The sequence below is a fragment of the Cydia fagiglandana genome, chromosome 6 (assembly GCF_963556715.1).
Source record: "Cydia fagiglandana chromosome 6, ilCydFagi1.1, whole genome shotgun sequence".
Taxonomy (NCBI): Eukaryota; Metazoa; Arthropoda; class Insecta; order Lepidoptera; family Tortricidae; genus Cydia; species Cydia fagiglandana.
Genome location: NC_085937.1, coordinates 4,486,460 through 4,500,295, shown reverse-complemented (window position 1 = coordinate 4,500,295; position 13,836 = coordinate 4,486,460). Strand labels below are relative to the sequence as shown.

Genomic DNA, 13,836 nt, shown 5'->3' with positions numbered 1-13,836 from the left:
CCGCCGCGACATTTAACGATTGGTTAGCTGAAATATTAACGTTAGGTATCATAAAAACGTGTTCAATTTATATTAATCTCACGTGAAAAAATTGTGCTGTGACTCTTGTAGTAACATGGTATATATCTTTGCAATAAAACTAATCATCAAGAGGTTATTTACGAGTCCAAGTATAAACATTATAATTTTTACGAGATACCAACTTAATATCTGTTCGTATAACTAGGTAGGAAAGCGTGCCTTCGGGAATAGGTATAGGTATGTGTCATTACGTCTTTGGTTTTCCCAACCCATCCAGTCATTTTATAAATGGATCTAATCAAAAACTATCCATTCTTTATTGTATTACGTACATACACAATAATAAATCACACATAGGTATAATTAGCTGTTAGTTAAGACCCGCGCTCGTAAAATGAGTTCCTTGAAAAAATGTCAATCTCTTGGATGAGCGGAGACTTCGTAAGGAAACGCGAGTAACCCCAAACAGGCCTTCCTTCTAAACTCTGGGTTGGCAGGTCAGATATTTGGAAAAGCGGAATCCGAGCTCGTTTACGAAGCAAACAGGAGTGCTAAGATGAGTGCTAGATTCACGATATAACGGATACTTCGTATATACAACACTAACCTGGCTTGGATGATGTCTGTAGAGATGCAGCTTGGTCCCGTGCAGCACCGCCCACTCCTGCTTCCATGATCGGTCGCTCGCGCGCTGAAAACGATTCTTATTTAATAAAAGGGTAAACTGTACATATTAGTAGTACATTCGGTGTATTTTCACTTTTCTGGATTTATTGATGTACCGTTTTATTTTTGCGAAATGTATTTCATCTTTTATTGTCGGTGTGTCTACGAATAAAAACTATTCTATTCTATCATGATGACGTATAGAGCACCTTAACACTTCAATTAAGGTTGCTATGGTCTTAACGGCTGCTTTAATAAGAGAATTCCCATGATAAAGAAGTTTTGCCAGTTTAGATAAAATATTTTTAGATATCCACTACTGGCCGCCAGTTTTACAAAATTGTTTCCATAATTATATACCCACCTTCTGCATTAGTGCATATTCTCTCTCTCTGGTCGTCAACTCGTCATACATAGTAGAGTTTATAAAAGTTCACAAGCAGCAGATAAGGCGGCAAAAAGGGCCTACGTGGGCCCGCCCTATAGGTCCACATACGTCGACCCAAGTACCGCTGGAGAAAGAAGATTAATAGAGACCTCGTCGCTTTGAAAGCAGAAACTGGGAGGAAATATCACAAGACGGCGCTGCTGGTGCCAACTCGTATCGGAGGCCTAGACGCACTTGGGGTCGCTAAGCCAACGAAAGTAAGTCAAAGTAAAAGCCAAAGTAAGTCATTAAGAGAAGAGTTCTCACCTTCCCATTGCTGACTACCATCTTGATCTGCACATTCCCCTGCACGTCTCCTTCGATCGCCTCGACGGCGTCCTCACTTGTTTCTTCTCCCTTCTTCTCAGGGCTGTCACAAATAAAACAAATATTTATTACTATGTTAACGAATAGTATGCTCACAAGCGCATGACTTTTAGATAAAGCTAATGCATTTTTGTTAAAATAAATGATAATGTCAATAAGATTACCGTTTTGTATGCGTTTTATCTGGCAATTGACATTTTTATTTACTAGACATATTTTTCTGGTAAATCGTTTGTCGATATTTTGAATTAGTAAGGTTTAGTTGGATTTAATAGTTGATCTAAGGGAGTTATTACAAATACATATAACAAAACCTATAAGTAGGTAACAAATTAATGAACTTGATATATACACAGAGCTTATAAGTCTTAGATCTAAACATGAAACAAATAATTATTAACACAACGATCATGCTACACAAGTAATACTAACACAAATAAATACAATAATCAGTCTTCATACGTATGTCTAACGCATATCAGTGCACTTGCAAGTGAAATGTCTAAAACACATAGGTATTTCAAAGTTAGTCTGTGGTTGACAGTTGGTTATCCATTTGAATTTCTACCTTAACACAAATAAAATAAAGACAATATTTCAAATACGAAACTCAATCGAAATATATGGTTGTAAGCATGTAATTTTAACTTTATAATTATTATAATAAGGTAGAAAATGGAATGCATAAAAACTATAATTATGTCAAACACAAACTATAGGTAGATTGTAAAGGTTTTTGACAGCTTTCAGCAGCCAAAATTACGTAGAATAGATCTAATAAAGTACTACATTCCTACATCGGTAGTACTTCTGCTATAAAATACTCAAAAGCAAACAATCATTCAGTCATGCGCACAAATTTACTTCATGCTGTTCAGGTACTTAATGATTTGTTGTGTCTTTGTTTTAAATTGTTCTATGGTTGTTAAGAGTCGGATGTTTAAGTGTGTGGCTTTAATTTTAGCAGAAATAAAATGAAAATACACCTTACATACATAATTGAGATTGACTGTTTCTTTCAAGTAGGTAGTTCTCATTTCATTTAATGGAAGTAGGTAGACGTAGGTGCTTATACTGTGCAATGAGTTCAGAGATAATTAATTAAGCTACAATTTTTAGACTATATTAGGTATTATAGACAAGTAGCTAATTTTAAGCTCCTTAATTTATTAGCTCACTAGCTACGCAGAGTTAGTCATGTGTTCGATAATGTTTCTATCGAAACTGAACACCGCTAGCATGCCTAGGTTCCCGAGCGTACCTACGTGACTTGGCAGCATTAATAACTAGCGTATTTTCACTTTAATTTCTGTTCTGTTGGTTATCTAATGAGTCGCAGAACAATAAATACTAAGGCTTGACCGTGATCAAATACGGATGTTCCCAGCATCCATGGGGCCACATCATCACTCAAAAGGCCAACTAGCAGCGCCACCTATTGCTGTAAACGTGAACTATGCAAACATTGTCATAAGCGCCATCTAGCGTCGGCCGCCGGGCCCGCGGTGTCATGCGACGTACCGCATCGGGAGCGACGCGTGGGGGTCGAATATGCGCAGCAGCGGCGTAATGTCTTCGCTGAACCGAGGAGGGCGCCACTTGCGGTATACACTGTTTTTGTTTGAATCCAACTTTAATTTTACCTATTTGTTGTTATTTGCTGTTGTAGATTTTGTTGTGTTGAACAAGTGCGAGTTCCGAAAAAGGAACTTGGATAAAATAAAATTGTATGGAAAACTAATCAAGTTGGTAGAATTGCAAATTCTTCGGATTTCGCACTTCCTTGTTTTAACTTCATATTGTAACACTTGTAAAATCACTAGACTGTATTTCGATCGGCAAGAAAATAATCTAATTACTATGTTAGTTGCAATCAGACGAAATAAATAACTAAGTAATTGAAATTACAACTCGGAAAATCTTATTTAAAAGATCAGTCATCTGTGATAAATATGTGTTTTTGTTATGTACTTACATACTACTTTACTAGTATATTGGTATTATAACATTGGTTATATACTATCTAAGACATAACATGGACATGACAATAAATCTACAGTTCAATTGGACGTAGTTACGCGAAAACGTTCCAACCCACAAGTCACTCGAAAATGAGTTACCATAACCAGGGTACTATTTTTGACATATTACATCATGTGCACACAAAGATGCTAGTATTTTTAGGTTAGTTTCATCAATAAAGTTTGACCCAAATGTTCCAACCCACCATTATACCAAGGACGTGTACTCAAAATAAAGTAAAAACATTACATGCATACTGAAACATATTGTTAAAAACTCCTTATAGAATAACATATCGTTATAATGTTCCACTTGTCTTGAAACATTATACTAAATTCATAAAACGCACATTTAATTTTTTCTTAAATGATCCATGTATGTTGGAACGTTTTTGCAAAATCTTTATACATTTTTTATTTCTGCAAAAATGTTCCATGTAATTTGAAACCTTTTAGATTAATCCATACTGTTTTTTTAAGCTGCGAAGACTGTTCTAAATAAATTGGAACATTTTATTATAATATATTATTTTCTAATTTTTTGCTATAAACGATCCACATATACTTGATCCATTTTTGCTATTAAATATGTTCGAGAGAAAAAAATTTTTTTTACCAAAATAAATAACTATGGTATATTTAAGTTTATGTATTTAGTCAAAACAATCAATGGACTATTTACAATAAAGGTGGCAACATTATTACCCTTTGCTCCCGTAAAATGACAGCACCAACGAAACGCACATGTGAAACGAAACGCCGCCGCGGACCTACGCGGAGCTGGTTTGTTAGCGCACACCGTTGTATGGGGACCTTGCACTTTGTGACTATGCGCTGAAACTTGGCACAGTTGATTCTTAGCTGGTCTTGAGCAGATACAGACCGGGGAGACATCGAGAGCCACCTCTCAATTAGTGGGGGGGGGGGGGGGGGGGAAGTTCAACACTGCCGCGCTTCACTTGGAGCTGCATTTCTCTAAAACTATACTTATTAGGGCATGTAATATATTATTTTCGGATAAATTAAGGATAAGGAATCTATTTTTAGAACAAAAAATGCCCTTTCAAACAAAGAAGTGAGTAAAGTAGAAAATACTAAATAACGTATACTTGGTCAAGCAGATCATGTCAGTAGAAAAAGGCGGCAAATTTGAAAAATGTAGGCGCGATGGGTTATCGTCCCATAGAAAATTTGAATTTCGCGCCTTTTTTTACTGACAAGATTTGCTTGACCAGCTATATTTTACATTTTTTTATAATTACAATTTTTAAAAAAAAAGAGTAGCAGGAATCTGAAAAAAAAATATGCCGATGTGCCGCCGACATATTTATGAATATGGAATTCTTAGAGATTTTTGATTAAAATAACTCATTTTTAGTTACTTTGTCAAATTCGATCTCGTCGAGATATTAATTTCGATCTCGAAAGTGTGACTCTCGAGATTTCGAAACACCCAACCTCAAAAAAAACAAAAAATTAAAATATTATACCCAATCTCTATTCGGATATTTCGTGCGAGATTTCGAATCGCCAATCTTGTACCTAAAGAATTTTGTAAACCCATGACCATGCAATAAAATAAATTTCATATCAATTTCAATTTTGAAATATTAGAATCAAAAAGTTCAAAATAGATTTTATAGGTACATAACTTCAAAAATGTGTTCCCTCTCAACCCAAAACCTCTTGTCTCTCAGGATGATCTAGATATTTTCACACAAGACGGTTTATCGATAACTTCTTACATCACTAGATTCTTCTTCCTCGCGTTATCCCGGCATTTCGCCACGGCTCATGAGAACCTGGGGTCCACTTGACAACTAATCCCATGATTTGACGTAGGAACTAGTTTTTAAGTAAGCGACTGCCATCTGACCTTCTAACCCAGAGGATAAACTAGGCCTTATTGGGATTAATCCGGTTTCCTCACGATGTTTTCCTTCACCGAAAAGAGACTGGTAAATATCAAATGATATTTCGTACATAAGTTCCGATAAACTCATTGGTACGAGCCGGGGTTTGAACCCGCGACCTCCAGATTGCAAGTCGCACGCTCTCACCGCTAGGCCACCAGCGCTTCTTACATCACTAGATTATCGACATTAAATGTCGACGAATGCCCATCACTTTTCTGTCTGTGTACTTATTTAGAAACTTGACTCCGCCCTTAAAATTAGTGCGATAAGTACAACTGCAGCACAGGCGAAACATACTTACTTACTTATTTATTTACTTACTGCCGTGGCGCAGTGACCCGAAGTGGATCTTGGCCTCTGACACTAAGGAACGCCATGCTTCTCTGTCATGCGCCGTTTCTGTCCAATCGACGGCACCGAGCTCGTTCAGATCTTTCACGACCTCATCGCTCCAGCGATACCTAGGACGCCCAACCGGTCGTCGACCCTCCGGACGGCCCGAGTACGCTCTCCAAACCGCTCGATCTTCACCCATACGGACCACGTGCCCGAGCCATCGGAGTCTTGAGGCTTTCGTTTCTCCGACTATATTGGGCTCGGCCACTAGATCTTCGATTTCCTGGTTCCTGCGTAGGTATCCTCCATGAGCCATCTTCTCCGCGAGTGGGGCCAAGTATCTTCTGGTAGATCCTCCGTTCAGCCACCAGCAGTGCGTATTCCTCTCTTTGTGTTAGGGTCCAGGCTTCGCATCCGTACATCAAGATCGGTCTGATTATAGTCTTGTATATACGGAGTTTCGTCTTTCTGGTCATTAGCCTGGACACCAACACTTTAAGAAGAGCAGCTGTGCACCGGAGCGCGTTCTGAATTCGGGTTTGGATCTCCTCTTCCCTCCGATTGCTGTCTGTGACGATACACCCAAGATATTTAAATTTCTCTACACCTTTGTAAGAGGTTTGTCCTATAGTGAGATCTTTCCTACGAATAGAGTTATTTCTGTATCGCTTCATATGAAGGTACTCAGTTTTCTCCCGACTAATTCGTAGGTCAACCTTCACTGCCTCTTCCTCAACGAGCAAAATGACAGTGAAAACGGGAGTCGGCCTAACAGACCAGTTTGATGTCGGTACGGGTCTTAAGCAAGGGGATACTCTCTCTCCCATACTTTTCAACTTGGTGCTCGAATATGTCACCAAGAAAGTTATAGCCTCTGGTGGCGGAGTAGAGTTGAACGGTAGCCACCGAATTATTGGGTATGCAGACGACCTAGCCCTCCTGGGGGAAAACGAGGCGGATGTCCGTAGGGCTGCTCAGAGCCTAGAGGACAGGCGAAACATCCTGCGTAAAAATCTCAAAAATCGAGGTTTCGTACTCGACTGTTTCCTCCTCCAAAACTTAACCAATCAAACTTAAATAACCAAAAAGAAGAAAACAATGTTATATGCTTTAGGTCAATTTAAATTCATTACATACACTTAAATTCGTTTTGGAACGTTTATGCATAATTGCTATTTAACAAGTTTCATACAAAATTAAATTTAGCGAAAACGTTTCAAACTCGTTTTACCTATTTATATGCCCCTTGTATTATGTATTTACAAAAAATATGCATATCATTCAATAACCAGTTTGGCATTCCACAGTAAAACCAATAGTATTTGCCTGAAATAATTACAGGGAAAAAGTGTACCGCTAAAACACAAAATTGCGTTTATCTCAAAATGGGGTCGCTGTGGGTTGGAACGTTTTCGCGTAACTACGTCCAATTATGGGGTAGTTACAAAAACTACAAGATAACATAAACTAAAAGGACAATAGGTTATTGACGGACAAAGACAGTGTATTCTACATCTTGCACTAACATAATAATACGAGTAAGTATTAGAATCAATAAATATATAAATTGCAGGGCTCATACTGGGTATGGAGGTCATTAGTAGTTGAAAATTTACTGCCAAATTAAAGGCTTCGCCACACAGACGCGTATTGTGGGCGGCGCGTGAGCGGGGAGCGCCACTTTTAAATATAAAACTCTCACGCCGCGCTCACGATCCGTCTGGAAAACGCGCCTGTGTGTCGGAACCTTAATAAAAAAAATTACGTTGTAATAACACTAATAAGTAGGTACATCATTTGTACTCGGCATAATTTAAATTTGTATTTTTGCCTCATGATGAAAATACATACCACGAAATACTATTTAGAAAATTACCTATTCCATTTAAAAGTTTAATATTTTTTTTACTGTGTCTCAGTCACATACGCGTGAAAGAGAAAAAATCATGTTCTCTCTTTCGCGCGAATCATTATCTTGAGGCAGAAACCATAGACTAAACGTGTGAGCGTGGATCGGAACGTACCTTCTCAAAGCGTGATGGTCGGCGTCGGGCTCCGGATCGCTGTCCAGGTGGAGCCGGTCTCCCCACGTGGCCTTCAGGTAGGACACGCGGCGCATCGCGCGCTCCTCCTCTGCTGACAAGTAATTAAAACAAATAACTATGGGTAGGTACATTAAAATATATCTTGTCAAGACACATTTTTAATTAAGACACATTTTTTAATTAATAAAATCATTGGAACAAATATAACCTCAGAGAACAGTTTCACAATGCGGTCGAAAGATGGCCGCCCGCAGAAGAAAATAAACAGGGCCAGAGTAGGTATATGTGACAGTAGATTTTTCTATGAATATTTAAAATAGGTACTATTATAAACAACAATCATATTAGTTTTGAATGTAAACAATAGTAAGAGGCCCTTTATCTAAATCTTGTAAATTATCTAATCTGTACTCAGATTACAAGCGATTACTCTTGTCAAATTATTAACTACCAATAATAGGTTTCGTAAAATTATTTTAGACATTGGTTATACATTTTTTGAACATAGGTAATATTTTTAAATACTGACCACCAAGTTGAGCATCTTTCTTCTGTCTCCGTGTCACCAAGTCGTCAGCAAAACCTGTCAACGGAACACTCGTTTAGGGACAGATCGTGCAACATTCGACACCGTTAAAGTACATTAGACACCGATGTTCACGAACGATTAGTTGACATTAGTAGCACACCTAGAAGCACACTCATCATTCCGTTAGTACGAAGAGAAGGTTAGATCGGTCGCTCCCTCGTCTATTTCAAAGCAGTGTCCTGATCATAGACACAGATTTGAAGCTCGTTCTTTAAAATGTTGGTATTTATTTATTTGATTTGACGGCAAGTTTAGTTTATATAAGTAGAAGTGGTCTTTAATATTAGTTTAGATGTTAAAGAATTTGACATACTGGACGCGGTCCGTTTGCCTTCCGGTATCTCAAATTCTTAAGCTTAAATGCCAGCCCATTAGGTTTTATGTACGCGGAGAACACACCAAACCAAAGCAAAGCAAATAAATGTCCGGTTCGTAATGCGACTCAGGCAGCACCGTCCACACTTGCCATCGGATCAAACGAATAGTCAGTGCAGTCTTGCCATCAGATCAAAGGAACGGTTTGGGTATCCTCTCGGGTCGTCCCATTCGTTTTTCGTCAAGTTCTTATATTAGTCCTATTCTGCTTTCGTCACTCATTCTACATTGAAAGCCACCGAAGATTGTGATGAATGTAGAACGGGTGACGAAAGCAGAATAGGACTAATTTAAGAACATGACGAAAACGAACGGGACGACCCGAGACGATACCGCGGTTGGTTAGCGAGCAGCGAGCGTTAGTCAGAGGGAGGTCTAGCATTCCAAGAAGCGCGGGAGCGTGTTGTCGGGCGGGACCTGAGTCGGCGGGCGTGCTGGGCGTGGGCGAGGGCGAGGCGGCGGCCGAGCTGGCGGCCGAGCCGGCGGGCGCCAGGCTCAGCTGCGTGGGCCGCGCCGGCCCCGCCGCGCCCGACCCGGGCAGCGACACCCGGTTCATGGCCTCCATTTGCTCCCTGTTCAGCCCCATGCGTCTCTTCGCGTGACTGCCATCTTGGAGCGTAACAGTGCTATTAGAGGTGCTTCAAGCTCCGCGTGTACGCTACGTTGTGCTGCGTTTTTATTACAATTGAACATTCAAAATCGAACGCGTGTTAAAGATACCCGCTATTACTTCTACATATCGTAGCGATATCGGTATCGCTGCGATAACCCTAAGAAGACTCGGGGCTTCTTTGGGTGGTATTCCATCTGTCCAATATCTTGATCCAATTTCATTACGTCTCTGCACTCTCTCATTAAGCAAAATGCGAGACAAAATACATATAAGACAAAGAAATTGGATAGGTGGAATACCACCCTTAGCCCTGTCTTCTTTGACATGAAGGTTCGTATTACGCGAGTGTTCGATCAGATGTTATAAGAAATTATACGCGATGTACCGGCGATCCACTCCGGGTTTATTTGTAAGCGCACATAAAGCGGATGGCCTGGATAAGTGCATTATAGAAATAAAAACGCAGCACAATTTCAGTCATTCAGATTTATAAATTAAAAGTGGGGGTGAAGTGAAAATTGTGTTCTAGTGAAGTTATAAAACTTAGATAATTATTTTGTTAAAAATCATTACCTGTGGCATGATGTCTTCTAATAGGTAATCCTTCACTGCCTGTACTGTTTGACCTTGTTCGCATTTGAACCTTTTCTGTTTCTGCAATTAAATAAGATGACGTTGTTTTAAAACTGTTTAAGGTTCATCCATGGACCTAGAATAACTCTATGGGTTCCTCTAGTAAACTAAGAGTAAACTATTGCAAAAGATGCAGCTAAATTTCAAATAACCCGAAAACATTTTAGGCAAGGTCCAGTGAAAAAAAAACATTTTGTTTATTTACTGTGCCCAGGGCTACAACTTGATTGGAGCAACCTCTTACCCAAAAAACATACCCTAGATTTAGTCGTTCGAAACAGAAAGTCGTCAAAAATCAGATAGTATCTAAGATTAAATTAGTATTTTAGAAATAGGCAGTTACCGGGAACATATTTTTCAGGTGGCGGACAATGTAGGTATTTACTGCCGGTGATCATCAACTGGTTTCCTGACAAACTGCCGCCAAGTGCTAATTCATGCTCTAAATCTGAAATATAAAAAACTGTAATTAGCATAATTTTTCAAAGACTAAGCAGAATCTAGCTAAATTTCTGAAAGATTGTGTGTGTGATTGGAAATCTGAGTCCATTTAGGAGTTCGTATCCTACCGACTGCGCCATGTCATGTATTGGGATGCGTAAGACAAAGACCAGTTCGAGGCAAATACTGATTTATTCAAATCCAGAAATCTATATATACTCGTAACGATTCATATCCACAGCTTATATCTTATCTATTTGATGTTAATAAAAAGTACGTACTAATTTCTACCGGCCTAATGTTTGTAAATCTCACCTTGCTGAGGTTGTACATCGAGCGACCTGGCTTCTCTCCTGGACGCCCTGGTCTCGAACTCCTTCCTCCGCAGCGCCACGCTGGGCTCGAGCCGCGTCGCGGACATACGAGCCAGCTCGCTGCGAGCAACCTCCGTGCGCCGCTCGCCGCCTCCTCGCGCCTCCTCGAGCTGCCGCGTCCGAGCCGTCACTAGCTGGAGCTCGGGCACTGGGTATCTGGAACGGAAAATATACGGTTAAGTAAAGGGCGTTAGAGAAGTACCTACCATAATGAAACGAAATGATTTTTGAGACTCTTGTCACCTCACATAAAGTTACTAGAAGAATTGTAATGGTTGGAAGAAATGATTTATAATACGAACACAAATATCTTTACCTGCTTTCCGGATTACTCGTCGATGCCGCCTCCTGATACTCAGGAGAAGATCCATTATTCATCGACCCATTATTGCTTGGCGTCGTCTCCTGTATCTTCGATAGTGTTGCCACAAATTGACTCTTGTCCTGTTTTAGCCTCTGTTTCTCGTTTGGAGTTCCGTTAACTTCCCCGTAGCCGCTGTACGTTCCGCTGTCAACGCTCGCTGAGCAATCATCTCTTTTAATTTCTTGTGGGGGTAACGAGGGTGGGGGAGATGCCGCGAGAGGTGGGGAAGAAGGGGGAGGCCACGCTGGTTTCTGTAACTTCTGTGGCCTCGCGTAGAACTCTTTTTGTTTTATGGGCGGTGGGACGTCGGGGGTGACCCAACCGGTGGGTTGGCTCGGTCGTCTGAGGAAAGCCTCTTTCTGTTCGAGACTCTTTCGTATTCGGGATAGGATAATCGAGTCGTCTAGTTCTCTGCCGGTTAGGGTTGAGTTCGAGTCGAAGGAGCCGAGGCTGTCTTTGCTTTCTGTGGCCGATGATGGTAGCGATGTGTCTGATTCTCTCCTACTGTAAAATTAACAATGATTATGAATTATGAGCTACTGAGTCTTATAGGTTCTATTATGACAAGGAAAATTTTAATAAACCGCTATGTCATTCGATAAGCAATCATCAAAATATTATTGGGGTCCTGGGATGCATATGTTACTAGGCAGCATGGGTTGGCTACCAGCTGTATATATCAGACATAGGTAGCAGAGAAGATACCACCGCGCACTGCTTGTAAACCGTCGATCGGGTCAACTGTACAGAGTGAATAATTAAAAAAATATTTACCTATCATGCAACAAATGGTGGGGTGTAGTGGGAAGCCGCGGAACGTCATACCGCGAGGGCGCCAGCGACGCCACGCTCGCGTACTCCGGGTCCTCCCGACGCGGCGCCTGCGGGGCCGGTAGCGCGGCCCTCGGCCTCCGGTACGCGTCGAACAGGCGCGACTCGTGCTCGGTTATCGGCGCCGGCATTTCAATGTGCCGCTGGTTCGATTCAGGGTTGTAGGCGGCTTCGCTGAAATACTGGAAGAAAAGGATAACGTTATTATTATAAATTTTATTGTACTTATGGAATTTTTTAAAGCATGATTGTTTCTAGACTAAAGATAACTTGCCTAAATAAATACTTAATCATACACAGAGACAGTAGCAAGAGAATAACAGACCTATATACAGTTGTACACAGCCATTGCCGTCACATTTGACGCATTGCACTCCCGCTGCACAAGTTGTAAAAGCATCAGATTGAGCAAGAAGGGCTCTTTGCTACAGTGCTATTCAGTTTGATCTCAACCATGCCCTTGATGGCCAGAACAATATCCCTCAGTATATATGATCTCTGAAGTTACATACATACATATATACATAAATACATAATCACGCCTATTTCCCGCAGGGGTACGCAGAGACCACGGATTTCCACATGCTACGATCCTATTAACATACCTCTTTCGTTTCCTTCACTTTCATAACATTCCTCATACACGCTCGCCGGTTTACTCTGAACTAGGGTTTGCAATCCGGATCCCAAATGTATGAAATTATCCGGATCTGGTTCCGAATCCGCGGATCTTCCCATACATTTCAGATCACAGTGCTAACCCTACTTAATTTGAACTTACCCTCTGCAACAGATCGTGGTCTCTCGGCACAACCGTCAGCCTGAGCGAGAAGGGCTCCCGCTGCGCGAGCTGGACGACCCTCGCATAAGGCGCGCGGCTGCGGCCGCAGGCCACCGGCTCCCCGTTGACGGCCAGCACGCGGTCGCCCGCGCGCAGCCCCGCCGCGGCCGCCGGCCCGCCCGGCCGCACGGACCTTACGAAGATCGTGTCCATGGGAGCGCCGACCGCGCCCACCGCGAGGTGGCGCGCATCCTCGTACAACTCCTGGAAACAGGATGAAATATGTTATTAACGCCGCAATTATGGATCTTTGTTAGTAGATAACCCTCTTTTAACTATGTTAAGTATATAACGTTAACTGGAAGAAATCCCTTAAAGGGATAAGTTCGCCTTTGTACTGCCTATCCTGTGCCATAAATTTGTGTTTTGTGTTTTGTACAATAAAGAGTTTATACATACATACATACATAAGTCTGACTTGCCATTTATACCTAGGTAATATATACTCGTATATACTCGTAGACGTTCGAGTGCTCGTCACTGTCTCAGTCCATGTCATCCTTAAACTCAAGTCATTGTTAAGGTAAAAGCAGGATGTCATCTATTGGGCATTAGCACGTTGGGCACTAGGACATTTACTTTTTATCCCTAGGATTGTTGTAAAGACAATATAATAGTACATTATTGTCGAGGCTCGGAAGTAGCTACTTGCAGGCTGAGGATTCGTTTTAAACGGACGACCTTGGGAGTCCGTTTAATTGAATCCGAAGCCAGCAAGTAGCCTTCCAGCCGAGTCATATATAGTGCTTTTCTCAAAAATGGTGCAAGAAACATAAATATCATAGAAACATTTTACAAAAGCAACGTTCTTACGTATATATTTTCACAGAGAAAAGCCCTTGCCGCCTTTTTATTATGTGTTCCGTACTCCACATCGGATATCTTCATTGAGAGAGTAACGCGATCGTTGACCAATGATGCCGCTAGCGTCTATGTAGTCGCTCCGCCCCACGCCGTGACGTAGTTCCGCTTCCACTTCCTGCGAACCGTTGCTCGCTTCCCGCTACTCGCCACCG

At 41.2% G+C, this 13,836-nt stretch overlaps 1 protein-coding gene across 10 annotated transcripts in view; it reads right to left on the bottom strand.

Annotated features, from left to right (window-relative positions):
* Positions 1-13,836, bottom strand: part of LOC134664969 (rho GTPase-activating protein 23) — a 432,054-nt gene that overhangs the window by 90,592 nt on the left and 327,626 nt on the right. For 4 of the 10 annotated variants that reach the window (XM_063521706.1, XM_063521716.1, XM_063521707.1 and 1 more), the window contains 12 exons: positions 12,761-13,024; positions 11,923-12,161; positions 11,101-11,652; positions 10,726-10,940; positions 10,313-10,417; positions 9,910-9,990; positions 9,141-9,332; positions 8,289-8,342; positions 7,739-7,850; positions 2,963-3,052; positions 1,382-1,484; positions 629-712 (listed from right to left, as the gene is read on the bottom strand). In XM_063521706.1, coding sequence (XP_063377776.1) covers positions 629-712; positions 1,382-1,484; positions 2,963-3,052; positions 7,739-7,850; positions 8,289-8,342; positions 9,141-9,332; positions 9,910-9,990; positions 10,313-10,417; positions 10,726-10,940; positions 11,101-11,652; positions 11,923-12,161; positions 12,761-13,024 — 2,091 coding nt within the window. The remainder of the gene's footprint in view (positions 1-628; positions 713-1,381; positions 1,485-2,962; positions 3,053-7,738; positions 7,851-8,288; positions 8,343-9,140; positions 9,333-9,909; positions 9,991-10,312; positions 10,418-10,725; positions 10,941-11,100; positions 11,653-11,922; positions 12,162-12,760; positions 13,025-13,836) is intronic. The other 6 variants (XM_063521708.1, XM_063521709.1, XM_063521710.1 and 3 more) reach the window with 6 other exon arrangements.